The sequence below is a fragment of the Cenococcum geophilum genome, assembly GCF_001692895.1.
Source record: "Cenococcum geophilum 1.58 unplaced genomic scaffold K441scaffold_37, whole genome shotgun sequence".
Taxonomy (NCBI): Eukaryota; Fungi; Ascomycota; class Dothideomycetes; order Gloniales; family Gloniaceae; genus Cenococcum; species Cenococcum geophilum.
In genome coordinates, this window is record NW_027137595.1 from 730,980 (window position 1) to 746,645 (window position 15,666).

At 40.3% G+C, this 15,666-nt stretch overlaps 2 protein-coding genes across 2 annotated transcripts; one reads left to right on the forward strand and one right to left on the reverse strand.

Moving 5' to 3' along the window:
• Positions 1–122: 122 nt before the first annotated feature.
• K441DRAFT_707065 (uncharacterized protein) lies at positions 123–2,871 on the forward strand. Its single transcript, XM_067653702.1, has 5 exons — positions 123–794; positions 849–1,533; positions 1,585–1,763; positions 1,814–1,956; positions 2,009–2,871. Exons 1-5 carry the CDS (start codon positions 500–502, stop codon positions 2,408–2,410), a joined length of 1,704 nt encoding a protein of 567 aa, XP_067501238.1. The 5' UTR covers positions 123–499; the 3' UTR covers positions 2,411–2,871.
• A 139-nt stretch (positions 2,872–3,010) lies between these two features.
• K441DRAFT_698293 (uncharacterized protein) lies at positions 3,011–5,305 on the reverse strand. The gene is made up of 2 exons (XM_067653049.1): positions 4,815–5,305; positions 3,011–4,757 (listed from the first exon to the last, which is right to left on the reverse strand). Exons 1-2 carry the CDS (start codon positions 4,897–4,899, stop codon positions 3,439–3,441), a joined length of 1,404 nt encoding a protein of 467 aa, XP_067501239.1. The 5' UTR covers positions 4,900–5,305; the 3' UTR covers positions 3,011–3,438.
• Between the last annotated feature and the right edge of the window lie 10,361 nt (positions 5,306–15,666).

The window sequence follows — 15,666 nt, forward strand, 5'->3', positions numbered from 1 at the left end:
CACCGACTTAAAATCAAGCATATCCCGGACGAGAATGCGCTCGTTGAATTTTTAGTGGCCGCTAAAGCGATCTAATTTCTCGGTGGCTCCCGAATCCTCTCCTACCAAGTAGTAAGCATCGCAGCTTATACGGGACAGGAAAAGGAGGTTTACACGGAACCATTCTCGGCTTTCTTAACGTTACGTATTTCGATTCTTGCATTGGTCAGACCCATTTGAGCCGGGTATATACACTCTCTTACTTGACGCCATGGTCGGCAGACTACTCCTTGGCAAACAGTGGCGAAGTCACAGCAGGATTAGGTTTGTGAACAGTATGTCCCTGAATTACTTTCGAATATTTATAAAGCCTTGTAACTGGCCGTTCATTCTTTCAACCCACCAAAAGTACCACATTCGTTACCATTGCTTGTACCTGTCACTCATTCCCTCTCCAAGAGGACTTACTCTCATTAATAAATACTTTTACCTACTTTGACCAATCCATACCTTCTTCATTATGAGATTCTCATCTCTCGGCCTCTTGGCCGGACTTGCAGTCTGTGCGGTAGCAGAAGACCTCCTTTTCATAGATTCATTGCAGGATAAGGAGTATGACGAAGCTATTGCATTGGGCTATACAGCAAAGGTTGTGACCGAGACTGAATGGAGAGCCATGACTACAGCCGATTTCGCGGCATTCAGGGCCATTGTCATTTCTGACCCGGATTGCGGAGACATTAGTCAAATTAAGTTCTTGGAGGACACTAAAGCCGTTTGGTCTCCTGCTATTCTTGGGAACATAATCCTAATCGGTATACCTCCTTGCAAACGAAGGCCGCTCTCTCGCTTTACTAATGATTCGAAAGGAACCGACCCAACCTTCCACTTCGGTACAGGTGGTGCGCAAACATTGATTGACAATAGCATCAAGTTCGTCGCTTCCGGGAAGACTCCAGGTGGGGTCGATCAGACTGGTCTCTACTTCGCTCTCTCTTGCTATTATAACGACATCGATTCATCTGCAGTTGATGCTCTCTCGGCGTTTGGTGACTTCACCGTTCGTGGAAACCTCAATTGCTACGACAAGGCTCACTTGGTGGCCCACTCCGATGCCATGACCTCCCTCGATGATGCTGCTATATCCGACTGGGGCTGCAGTGTTCACGAAGCATTCTCTTCATATCCATCAGTCGGCCTCAATGGATTCCAAGCTCTTGCTATTGCTCAGGATATCATTGGTGATGGTAGTCAGACCTTTGGTGATGGCACTATTGGTCTTCCTTATATCATCAGCCGTGGTGCTACTCCTGCTAAGTGCGGCGATGGGGTTTGGGACAAGAGTTTTGGAGAGGAATGTGATGATGGCAATACGGTTAATGGAGATGGTTGCTCTGCCAGCTGCAAGTGTGAGAGTGGTCTACCCAAGGGTGATGGAACTTGCCTACCAGCACCTGGAGGAAATATCAGCACTCCTATCAGCACTCCTATTAGCACACCAATCAGCAGCGGCTCTGTTAGTGGATACCCGACGCCGCATGGCGGTTACTATGGGTAAGACAATCAATTAGACTCTCTTGCGGTGTTTGCTAACATTTCTTTCAGCAACCACAGCGACACAGCGACACCTCCCTATCCCTACCCATCTACAACCGTGAAGCCATTCTACCCACCCCCATATGTCACTCCTAAGTGCCCAACGGGGCCCAAGATTGTTGGTGTCGAAGTCATTGTCGAGGTCACAATCACGGAATCCTGCAAGACAATCGACTCTACTTCCACAGGTATGTCTACCTACAACTTGAAATAATAACTCTTAATTGATACTTTCTAGTCACCGAAACCATAACTGTGCCTTGCGCCACAAAAGAAAGGCCAATCTACGATGTTGAAACTTCTGGTCTCCCGTGCTACGTCTGCGCGATGAGCTCTGAGGGCATTAGCTGCCCAACCAGCCATTTCCTCACTGTATCTACAGTAAGTAGCATGCATAAATTCTCTCCGCCAAATTTATACTAATCTAACCTAGACGGCCTGCCCTTCATGCTCCGGTGGCCTCCTCCCGACATACGCTCCTCCTGTCATCTACACCAGCAGCTCATGCTCCGGTTACACTCTGACCAACACCGATATAATCACCCCCGGCGCATCCGCATACACTTACCCCGCGATCCCATACCCAACCACCAAGCCGCATGAACACCAGGAAACCGCGACCACAACGGAAGCCACCGCCTATGCGACTCACAGCGTGTACGGTGTCCCGAGCGGCACCGGCATAGCCACCTACAAAGCCACCGGCACCGGTTCCGCCACGCCTTATAAGCCGACCTCATCAGTCGTCCCCTTCACTGGTGGCGCGGGCAGCAATGCGGTCGCTTTCTCTGCACTGATCGGCGGAGCGTTGCTGGCGCTGGCAACGATGCTATAAGCAGATGCCTAAGGTGCTGATGATTTGGTCGGATGGTTGTGACGGATGACGGACGGTGTTGGTTGGTGGATTGCTTTTTATTTTACTTTTGTGGGGTTAATTTTCGAGAGGGGACGGGTGATTGGTGATTTTTGTAGGATAGAAGATTGGCAAGGCTTAATTCTATTCTGATTTGCTCTGCCGGGGAGAGGGTTCATAATGTATTTGTGATATTACCATTAGAACCAAGCTCTGGAAGGTTCTTCGATCATTCATCAAGAATATAAATGAGAGTATTTCAAGGGATATTGCGATAATTGACGGTATCATTGTCAGATCTGCTATGCGTCTATCCTCATACTACCTCAACCAAGAAAGCAACAACTTTCGCGGTGAAAAGGGTAAAACCAAAGCATTGCTCTCTTTATCAAGCGGCTTGCCGGAGACTTGTGGATTAAAAACTGTAGTGAAGACTATTCCCGCTACAATGTAATATTAATAAAAGTTTTAATATTTATGATATATATTTACCGCGTGTAAGTTTCTTCCAGCCAATTAGAAGCTAGCTTGGCAAAGTTTAAAAGTCTAAGACCTGAAAGTAATAGAGTACTTGTAAACTTGGGTCAATGAGCATTTAGGTACGATTTTAAATATTGAACTACGTATAAGAAAAATAATACTACTATCTACAAAATACACCAGCTATCCCGCGGGATATGAGGGATAACTTCGGATAGGCGAGAGCCAAACAAACAAATCCAAATACTATTTACACGTCCTCTTTGATTGCGATCAACAGTCGTATTACTCGTAAGGCGGGCATGACAGGCTGCAGTTCCCAGTGGCGGCCTGATTCGTAAGCGCGACTAGGATTAAAGAAGGAAAGTAGAATGACAGCTGACATGCGATAACATGCCGGCGGCTGAGTAGTCCGGTAGCTGCCGTGCCTAGAGAAAGGCATATAATTCTCCGCGCTCCTTTTCCTAAACCAATGCAATGTAGAAACAAGTCTAGATCCTTCTAGCTATACCAACAAACTTCGCACTCATTTATGTAGGCAGCTCTAGGGGTAATTGCGGTGGCTGTGGCTGTTGCTTGTATCTCACTCCCCCTTGGTTAACATATGCCTGGCCCATCTCTGTAGTCCCCATTTCCGTAGTCTGGCTAGAATCAAGCTCGGTGGGAGAGTAATGGTTTGCGGGCGCGAGCGAGTACTCCTGTTGCTTGGGCTGAGCCGCACGTTTTCGCCACCAGAGGAATGCTCCGATAAGTAACGCGATGGCTGCAATACTACCGATAACAGGGCCAGCAATCCACGCCTTGCTACTGCTGCTGCCGCTGCCAGAAGATGGCTGATTGATGCCACTAGGCTTGGACGTTGGAATCGAGGTGCCCGTGAGGAGAGCAAAGGTAGTGTTGGCGTTATTAGTAACCACGCTCGTTGTGTTCTGGAGGTAACAGTTCTGGAAACCACCCTGCAGTGTGCTATCGAATAGAACACCGACGCAGCCCTGCTTGTTGTTCGCGCAGGTATCCATACAACTAGTCAGGTTTGCCCGATGGACAGATGTGATGTTTGTTCCAGCATTTAGCTGTCCACAATGAATCTCAAATGTTTTGCCGCCGGTGGTATAGGAATTGTCGCGAGGGCAGGTGGTGTTGATCGTTTCTATGCTTGTGACAACTGCCGTGTGTAGTACTCCCTGACCAGTTGCCGGGTTATCAATGGCATTCGCAGATCCAGTCTTCGGCCAGCAGTTTGCATATCCGATTTCCATGCCAGGGTTCCACGATACAGCGAGGCAGAGTGGGTGAGATTGTGCGCATATTCTCATGCATTCCTGCAGGCTGTCGGCATGCCAATACCCAACAAAAGGCGAAGGAAGACATTCAGGGTACTCCTGGAAGCAATCGTCGAAGCCACCGATGACTTTCCCGCAGTGGATGGTGAAGCCTTCGCCGCTGTTCAGGGTCTGCACCGAGAGGTCGCTGAAAGGACAAGAGGTGTTCAGCGGCGAAAGTTGTGACCGTGGGACCAACGCAGTGTGAGAGCCTGTTTCTGGATAAAGGCGTGATGTAGATATGGTGGAGGTTTTAATCCAGCAATCCGTGGTGTTTTGGTTCCATACCACCCCGTAACATCCCTCGCTGTCGCCCCAATACCTCGAGCAATGTTCCATACATTCTTCCATTGTGCTCACTTTGAACTGCGATGGAATGTCGCTCTGTGGATCGTTCTGATTGCAATACATGGTGAAATTCATGCCATTTCGGCTCTGATAGCCGCTGGGACATTGGGACGAAGCGCGGATTTCCAGATCGCGGGTTTCAAGCTCGGGGACTTCGATGCCGCCAATTTCGAGACTTTCTAAGACAGATGGTCAGACAAGCTCGAGGAAGAGTTAATATCGCATCGGGGTCCTACCTATTGCTGTGCCTATGGAGAGAGCGGCGATGGATATCAGAGTCCAACCGCACAAACTCCATGACCATGAGCTATCGTTCCTCATTTTGGCCGAGAATCCTCAGAGATGTTCGAAGGAGGGAAGCAGTGTGACAACGGGAACAAGTAGAATTTTAGGCATGAATTTTAGGTGGATGAGTTTCAAGATGGGCAGGGCCATGGCTCCATGTATTTCCCGGCGGAGGCGACCAGGGCTCGCCGGAGGTGTCAGACAACACTGCCTTGAAGTGGGAAGGATCTGAGTCCTCCATGGTTGCGTAGGAGGGTATTGGCCGTAGAGCGGTGCTTATGCCTGCGGTGTTTTTATTTTAGTCAGAACTATGGGGGCCAGCCTTACCAACTTCCTCACTCAGGGATCAGCGCTCAGACCCTCACCCACTCGTGCCACTCAAAATAGGGAACCGCGCCACCATCTCTTGGGAGCTCAGCCCTGCGACTGGTGTGGCAAGAGGGATCTTCTGGTCAAGGCCCCGCTTCAGGGAAATATCTACTGAAGCTTGCAGAAATCATGAGGGCTTGCCAAGTTATTATCCCGGTAATCGAGCGCCAACGGCCTGCAATATGTGACTCAGATGGACATGTCTATGTGGCTAAGCGAGCACTGCAGCAGCACCCCTGCATCTCAGCAACACCAACATCATCAACATTCACAAAATTGAGCCTTGCTTGCTTGCTTTCCATATTAGTCTTATTTAAGAGCNAATGCCTTATTTACTTAATTTCTAATAATTAATTATTACTGTTAATAACTTAATAACTTATACGCTTGTCTAAACCTTCGCAAATTATCTATAAAAACCTTAAAAACTTAACTAATAATAATACACTTAACAAGCTAAACTCCTTAGAGGTTACCTACTAGTCTCCCTTACCTTCCCCTATACCTTTAGGCGATACGCCAGCGTTATAGTCTCTATCCTTTATAATAGTGCCTCTCTCCACGGCTTAATGTAAGACTTTAGCTGCTAAAAAAGCTAAAGAATAGCTTTAGTAACTATATAAGGAGGACTTAAGGATTAGAAGAGCTTAGGTAAAGAAGGTTAAGAACTAGGCAACTAACTAGAAAATAAGACTTCTTTAGAAATAAAAGGACTATACTAAAATGCTATACGTCTAAAAAGAATAGGAAGATTAGGTAACTAAACTCTATATATTAAGCCTCGCTATAGTAATAGCAAGATTAGCTATAGTAGTATTATCCTTAACCCTAATTAATAAACTAGGTAAGTTGCTTCTATTTATAGCTAATATTCTAAATACCTTTTTCCCTAGCGTCCTAAATAAAGAGATACTTAAAGTATTTTGGGGTACTTTTTTACCTAATAACCTTTCTTACCTCTAGATATACTAGCTCTAGTCTAAGCCTTAAAATAATATCCTTATTATTAATAGCGTTCTTTTTATAAGACTAAAAAAAGGGATAATAAAGGACTACCTATCCGTTAAAGTATAGGTAGAGGGCTTCCTTAACTATATAATAATTTTAATTATTATATATAAGAATCTTTTAGTAAATCTTATTCCTTAAATACTTACCTTCTATAATTAAGTTATTTAGCTATCTACTACCTATTAAATTGCTCTTTTAATAACTATAGCCTTAGAGTACTACTTTATAGTTATTTAAAAGAACTAGTTAGAACTAGCTAACTAAAAAATCTTTAGTAATTTCTTAGATATTTATTATAATCCTAGTACTTATAAATCTATATTTATCTTAAAACGCGTATAAGTAAGTACTAATATCTTAAGAACCTATTATAGCTTTAATAGAGGGAAGTATAACCTAGGTAAGGATTGCAAGTTCCTATATACCTATAGTAAGTACGGTAGCCTATATGCTATAAGAAATTATAAGTAGTAATTACTAAAGAAAAGTGTTAATAAGGAAAAGGAAGAGGAGGAAGAGGATTTTATTAAGCTATACCTATACTTTACCAAAATCGTGCTCTACCCTTATAGTATAGGTAGGCTAAATACTATATTATTATTTCTAGTTTTTCTACCCTTCTCTCCTCTATAGGACTTTCCCTCCCCTTTAATTATTTAAGTGTAGGGGTGTTATTTATCTTTATACCCTAGTAACCTCTAACGTAATATTATCGGTATCTTAAAGTTTAGATACTAGATTAGGGTAAACCTAGAAATTAAGCTCCTTTTTTAAAAGAACTAAGTCTTAATAGCCGTAAATACGGTTCTAATCTTAGAGAAGATTAGCACTAATCTAGATATAGGTAGGATTATAATAGTAACGTCTCCTATTATATCTTTACTATTAGGTTTAGTACCTAAAGCGAATAGGGAATAGCGCCGTATTTATAACTTATCCTTACTATCTAGCCGATTTATTAATAACTTAATCCCTATAGTATTCGCTATACTATAATATTTAATAGTTAATTAGGTTCTCTAATACGTTATATATACAAGCCGTAGTTATATAATTATTAAGAGGGATATTAAGGACGCCTTTTAAAATATCCTACTTTTTATTAAAGCTTAACGCCTTATAGGGTTCTCCTAAAAGGGTATAGTATATTTTAAACGTTGCCTCTTATTTAGCCTTTAAACTATACCCTTTTTATTTAATCTTTTTATAGAGGGATTTTACTAGATACTTATTTAATATATCTTAAACGCCACCTTAAAGTATTATCTAGATAACTTTATCTTTATACTCTTTAACGCTTCTATCCTCCCTTAATTACTTAGTATATATAATTAATTAAGTAATAAATTAGGTATTCTATAAAATAAATTAAAGAATATTAAAGGCACTATAGCTAAAGTCCTAGGTTATATTATAGATACTCTAAAGTCTAAGCTATATCTTTTTCCTTTAAAATAGGCCACTATAATTAAGGAGATTAATAAAGCGTTAAGTGGTAGATCCCTAACGCTAGTTTAGAGTTAAAAACTAGCTAGTAGACTTGCTTAAAGCGCCCAGGTAATTAGGCTTAGGCATTTATATAACCGCTCTATTTAGGAGTTTATCTCTACTTTTATAAAAGTAGGTAGTTATCCTCGCTAACGGCTAATAGCTAAACTTTACTAAGACTTGTTATAGTAGAGGGATACTCTTACCCTTTTAAATAGTATCCTCTTCTTTAATAATACGGATTAAAAATAATTCTATCTCTTTTTAGATGTATCTAGGATTCTTAGTTATAGGGCCTTTTTTTTTCTTAAGGATTCTTAAGGGATAATATAGCCGCCCTATTTAGTATCTCTACCCTAAAATAATTCTTTAAGCTATTACCCTAATATAGAACACCGCCTTGCCCTAATTAATAAGTGGGAGGTCTAAGCGATTATAACCTTATTTTAGCTCTGGGTAATATAATAGGAGTATAGCTTAGTTTATATCTATATAGATAATATAGTAGTACTTTTAGGATTTTAAAATACGGTAGTAAAAGAACTAGGTAATTACCCGCTTTATAAGATCCTCTAACTAGCCGCAGCTTATAATATTACGCTCTATATAGAGTAGGTTTTTATCACAGTACTATAATAAAGTAAACTGAATAACTACGTTGTGGTATAAAGAGGGGAAGAAGGTAGAAAGGGGGTATTGTATATAAATAGTAGGGCCGGCCGCTAAGTCGCTAGTGGTAGGCCAGCTAATAGTAGGGAATAGTATAAGACAGTATGAAACAGTATGCGTTAGGTTAGTGCCGTAATAGTACTCCTTTCCCCTAGACGGTTTGGTCCCTAAACTAAATAGATAACTTAAAAATAGGCAGTGTACGGGGTTGCCTATTTTTTACCGCAAAGATATCAGTTCCGCTTACCGCCCTTAACTAAGCCAATGGCGATTTTCTATACTGGGTATAGAAAATCCTAATTAGTTAGTTTAGTGAGTAAGGTTAGCAGAACTCTACACCGCCACCTAAATCGGTCCGTGTGGCGTTTCTTAGCAAGAATTTAGCTAATTAGACAACTTTAACCGCCAGTTAAAGTTCTATAACATCTTAACCACTATAAATTTTAATGCGGTGGTCGGCCGCAACCTTAACGTAACTTTTTCTTATCTTATACCCAGTCTAGGGGTCTTGGCTTCTTAGGGTATTGCTTATAGAAGCGCTATATAGCTTATTCGCAACCCTTTAGGTCTTCCTCTAGCTACTAGGTTGTATCCTTATAATATTTCTATTTAATCTCATAAGTTAGGCCCTAGGGGTCTTTATTATATATATTAAGGATTTTTTTAAACTCCCATTTATCTTCTATATTGCCGTTATTATCTCTCTCTGCCACTCATCCTTATATATTACGGCGCTCTATAGTATTAATATTTGCTTGGCTAGGGATCTCTTTAGCAGCCTAGAGGCGGACCTTAGATATATAAAAGGATTTATTTACTTAAATATAGTCCGGGAGGTCTACTACGACTACCCCTTAATATACTGCAAGTACAGGGTACAGGCCGTCCTATTTATTATCCTATTTCTTCTTAAGTTTATTTATCTTTATATTTTTTAAGCTAACTATAACCATATTACCTTCGTAGAATAACGCGCTCTTATCCCTACGGGTATTAGCATTATCTTTATAGCGTTACTATAAAATCCAGGCTAGGGCCTTAAGCTATATTAATATCCGCTTAAAGCGGTTGGCCACAGAGTTTACGCGGAAGAACTCCTTCTTTACTTATACTAATAGTGTCAGTAGGTAGGGGCTAGTAGGCTCAATTCCGAGGTAAGGGTTAAAGCCATAGTTTATAAAAAACGGGGAGATGCCTATGCTCTTGTTGACTTAGTTATTTATAGTAAACTCGGCGAGCGGCAGGTAGTTAACCTAGTCGTCCTATATAAAGCTAATAAAAGCATAAAGGTATTTATTTACGGCGGCGTTAATAATTTTAGTTTAGCCGTCTATTTCTAGGTGCTAGGCTAAGCTTAGTCGCAAAGTTGTCTTAAAGCGTTTACTTAGTTGTCGCTAGAAGTTGCTAATAAATTATATACCACAATTAGAGATAATCGTGCTTAGTACACCGTGGAGCTTATATACGTTATTAATAAAGCTATTAACTAACTCCTTTATTAAGAGTCCTATTACTAAAACAAGGTATTATATTTTAGTTAGGCGGTCTATAATAATAAGGATATATTTATATGCCTTGCCGTAGCATTAGTATACTAGCAGCGTTATAATATAGTTAATTAAGATATCGGTCTACGGGCGGGTAGGTAATTCTAGTAGCTTTAGGAAACTAGGCAGGGTAAAACGGGGGGTCTTAGTGCGAAAGTATAGGGTATAGTCTTTAACAAAGGTAGCTATAAACTGGGAGATTCCTAGCTACTAGTATATTTGGTTTAAGAGGTTAAAAGTTTTAACCCGGCTGGGGTAACTAGCGGGGCCGCTACTATAAGAGTGATGGGTAACTTCTAGGCGGAGGTCTAGGGCGTTAGGGATAAAGAGATATTAGCGGAAGTAGATCTGTCCGTTAACAATACTATATTCTAACTTATCGCAACAGAGTAATTTCCTAATTTTCTTTAGCTAACGGCGAGCTTTCCAATCACGTAGGGCTGCCACTATATCTCTTACGAGTTCGTTCTCCTAGTATCCTAGCTAAATTAACTCGTCTAGTGACTTTTTGGCTATTTTAGGGTCTAGAGCGGCTATAAACTCTACATTATTAGAGTTACGGGACTTATATAGTAATTCTTCTAAGATTATAGGGTTAACTTTCTAGGGCGGTATAATAACTTAGGCTCAGTGGCGGAGGCGTTTATTATTAGTATCCTTAGGCCTTATTCCTAGTAGCCGGCTTAAGGCATTAGGGAGCGTGGCTTTACTGCCGGGTCTATATATAATTACAAAGTTAAACTATAAAAGAAACTCTGCCCACCAGACTTAGCGCTAGTTTAGCTGCTTAGTAGTTATAAACATCTATAGGTTCTTATAGTCGGTAATAATTTTAAACGGCTCCTTAGTCCCTTACAGCTTAGGATGCTATTCCTCTAAAGCCTTAATAATAGCTAGGAGTTCTTTATTATAGATCTTATAGTTACATTCTGGCGCGGAGTGCTTTATAGAGAAGAATATAACTAGTCTTAATTTTCCGTCGTTATTATATTAAGAAAGGACTCTACCGGAAGCCTAATTTAATACATTTATCTCTACCACTGTTTTCTTTATATAGTTATAGTATACTAGTACTAGTGCTAAAATAAAGGCTCCCTTAAGGGCCTTAAACGATTTAGCTTATTCTAGTCCCTATAGCCATCCGATATCCTTCTTTAGAAGTTTTATTATAGGTATAGCAATAACAGAGTAGCCTTGGATAAATTATTAGTAGAAGTTCGCAAAGCTAAGAAATTATTATAGTTCTTTAATTAATATTAGGTTCTTCCATTTCTATAAGGCCTATATCTTCTTAGGGTCTATAGTTATACTATTAGTTAAGATAATTAAGCCGAGGTATTTTATTTTAGTAGAGTAGAACTTAAACTTATTAATATTAATCTAAAGTCTAGCATTGCCGAGTCTTTAGATAACTTCATTTACATACTTAGTATGCTTGGCGCGTGTTTTAGAAAAGACAAGGACGTCGTCAAGGTAGGCAGTGTAGTAGTTATTAAGGGCGTTATATAGAATATAGTTAATATAGTTCTAAAATATAGCGGGTGCGTTATAGAGGCTAAATAGTATAACTAGTATTTTATAGAGTCCGAACCGGGTAATAAATGCTATAAGTCATTTATGGCCCTCTGCAATCCGGATCCAGTTAAACGCAGCAATTATATTAAGTTTAGTAAAGTACTTGGCGCCATAAAGTGCGTTAAGTATCTTACGGATTAGTGGCAGTAGGTATTAATTCTTAATAGTAACTATATTTAGGCCTTAGTAGTTATAGTAGATTTATATACCGCCGCCGGGCTTAGTAGTAAGGAGGAGTAGTATAGCAGCTAGTAAGGTTAATTCGCGGATAAAACCCTTATCCAGTATCTTATTAATCCACTTCTTTATATACCTAAGTTTAGTAGATAAAAGTGGTCTATTTTTATAGTACGGGGCCTAGTTTCTAGGGGTAATCTTAATTTTATAGTCCCATAGTTAGTAAGGGGGCAGCTTATCTACGTTTTTAGGGAGAAAGTGCTTAATATATTTACTAAACTCCTTTAATAGGCGTTATAGAATATCTTCGCGGGTTAATCCTAGTTTACCTTTTAGGAATTTTTCAATATTAGTGTCGACTATCTTCCAACGTAAAAGCTTGGGTTTAGTTTTTAGATTTATCTTAAGGAAGTTATAGAAATAGGGGGGNAGCNCTTTACGGGCTTNCTTTATTNTATAGTNGCCTTCNANNAGCNNGNNGAAAGACCTTTNTAATAGGTTCGGTACTTCTATTAGGCCTATAGGCAGCTCTTTAAGTAGCTATTAGTGCTTATCTTATTTAACTAGTTCTACTAGCTCTACTATATAGATCCTTATTACCTTTACGTCTTTTTATTTACAGAACTGGGTAAAATTAATAGCATAGGTGCATTTAATATTGTCTAGGTTAGGGCATATCTGGCTCTCTGGTGCTACGGCTAGGCTAGCACAGCTTAGTCGGCCCAGGGGGGCGGAAATGAGGCGGCGGCCCTATACGGTACGCGCGGGAGATAGGTATAAGGTTAGGCGTTATAGTAGCGCGGTTTCTATTATCTGGGTCTTGGTAGTTTTATAGCTAGTCCTTACTATAACGCGAGCTGTAGTGTGCGTATATAGTATATGGCTTAGTTCTAAGTGTTGGGCTAGGCGGCTAGGGTTTAAATAGTGCCTGGGTTGGGGTTGGTTTTTTAGTAATAGCGGCGCGAAGTAAACCTTCTTCTTTAGTCTCGGCAGGGCTGGCTAGCCCATTGTTTTAGTCTTAAGTGCTAGGTTAGTCCAGTTTTCCACTATCTTGTTTCTTTATAGCTATATAGGCTCCCCTTTATTAGGAACGTCTTCTACTATTAAGGCTTTATATATAGTCCTAGGCACTAGGCTTAGTAGTACTAAGTGTCTATATAGGGCGTCCCTACTAACATCGGCTATCCCCCATAGGAGGTAGTGCCTAGAGTAGTAGTCTAAGTTAAAGCGGATTTTAAGTTTCCTAAAGCTAGAATGGGGCTTATGCTTTTAAAGCTAGGGCATACCTAGGATAATTAGGGTAGTAGGTAAGAGTTTAGTAATAAAAAAGAGTATAGCTTTAGTATAGAGGCCGATTAATATTTAGGCGGTAAAGTAGTCTGTAATAAGTAAAGTTGGGATGCCGTTTATAAGGCGTAGTGGCCTAGGTACTAGCAGCTTCTTAGTTATAACGTTATACTTTCTTATAATAGACTCTATATTAATAAATGCTATTATAGTACTACCGGAGTCCACTAGGCTTACTATATTAATATAAACTTAGGGGTATAGGTTATATAATAAGGAGAGTTAGGTTTAAATAAGGATTAATTTCTTATTACTATTTACTAATCTAAGATTAAGTGGCAGTTTATTAATAGAAAGGACTAATTAATCTAGTAATAGGGACCTAATCTTCTCGTCTTCCTCCTTATATGGTTTAAACCCTTAGGCGCGACTTAGTCTAAGGGTCTGCCTTTTAATGACTAGGGTATAGGGCTGTCTTAGCGGGGCGGTCTAGTGTCCGTCTAGCTGGCGGTATTTATCTCTATTTTAGTCGGGGTATAGGAAGATAATACCTCACCGATAACGTGGCTGTGTTTGTATTCGCTAACGCGAAGTTGCTAATACTAGGCGTTATTAACGGGTTAGGCTCCTATATAGGGCATAGTTTAAAGTAACTAAGCCGTAGGGTTAAAGGGGGGGGGTCGTCCGCCGCGGCTATAATAGGCTCCACGGTCGCCGCGTCTATAATAGACTCTACGGTTACCGCGTCCGCGGTTATTTATTCGCGTCGTTTAACGGGGTGGTATTAGGACTGGGTTTACTATCTTAGCGGGGTTATAGGCATCCTTCTAGTGGCTAGGTAGGCTATAGGCAAGGCACAGTTTATTATTAACGCGGCGCTTACGCTCCGTGTCTAAGATTCTATTAAGGTTTATAGGTTCTCTAGTTACTACTAGGGTTAGGGTTAATATAGGGGCAGGGGCTTAGGTAGGTAGGCAGTAGTTAGCGTTCTTCTTAAGGTTGGCTTAGTGTATATAGTTTATGAGGTTCTTAATAAATACATCCATCTGCTTACTCTAACCTATATAGTTACTATTATTAATTTTATAGGCCAGTCCAAGTACTAGCTCTTCTATCTTTAAAGAGATAAATTTTTAGAGTAGGTCCACCTTCTATTTATCTATCTTCTTGGCGCGGACTATTAGCTTATTAAGCTCTCCCTTNNAGNACTAGTAATTACGCTCGCNNTAGNGGAAATAGTTAAGCTTATTNTTTNNGACCTAGGTTATNTTAAGGACCTTATAGTAGGCAGTAAGGTCTTTAAGCATATCTTCCTTAGTAGGCCATTTCCACACAGATATGTTATTTAGGTTCTCGTGTATAAGCTCTAAGCCCTACTTAATAAACTTATAGGCCTTATCCTCTAGCATATCCGAGATATAAAGGATTTAGGACTAAACTATATTAAAGTAGTCCTAGTCCTAGTCGAAGACTCCCTTAATCTTAATATGCCAGGTCTTGAAATTAGCTTATTATTCTAGTAGGGTGCCTTTTCCGCTAAATATTGGCGGGTCTTTAGATCTCCGTTTTTTCTGCTAGGTTACTACTATTATTATAGGGGTTAATTATTTTAGAACGGTAATAGTCTCTACCTAGAAGTTAATAGTTCCTATCTAGAAAGCGATAAGGGCACTAAGGTTTTCGTTAGCTTTCTTATTAGCGGTGTTTGTGTTATATATACACTATAGTCCTACTTTAATATTATTAAGGAACTCATTAGTATAGTTAATAAGGGTAAGGTAAGCTTTACTAGGCTTAAAGGTCTTAAGGTACGGTAGGGAGCGGCGGATTGTCCACGCGATATTAGGATATATCTCTATAAATAGGTCTACAAAAACGTTATAGGGGTTCTAGATTTTGGCCATTTCAGCGTCGTTAGTGTCGCCTATCTAGGCGCTAGGTAAAAACTAAGGATTGTTCTAGGACTGTACTGGGGACGTATTGGTTTCAGTAGAGGCGCGCGTAGGTCGCGATTGCTCTAGGGTGGAGGTTAATTAGCTAGGGTACGGGGAATCAGTGATCGCAACGGGGCGCAAATTAAAGATACTATAAACTGTCACAGTGCTACAATAAAGTAGACTAAATAACTACGTTGTGGTATAAAGAGGGGAAGAAGGTGGAAAGGGGGTATTATATATAAATAGTAGGGCCGGCCGCCAAGTCGCTAGTGGTGGGCCAGCCAACAGTAGGGAATAGTACGAGACAGTATGAAACAGTATGCGTCAGGTCAGTGCCGTAACAGTTTTCTCTATAGAAAATAGGCTAGCTAATACTTTATCTCATTTTAATTGCAATAGGGTATTATTACTATACCCGCATTAGGATACTTCTAATTTACTGTTACTATACGCTTCTTTATTATATTTAATCTAACGCTAAAATAGAAGATCTGGTCCCTCTTAAAGACCCCCTATTTAATTTTTGGATTAAGGTAAAAGCCCCCTTAGAATACTTTGGCCAACTATTATAGTATAGCCTCTCTAATAGAACGAGAGATTTATACTATCCCGTAATTAAGAGTTAGGAGGGCTACTACAACCTTTATAGAGCGGTAAAGTACCTAGCGCCCCTCTACTACTTAGGAGAATGGATTACCTAATAGATCTTTAGTAATGCTAGTCTAGGAATAAGCCGTATTAAG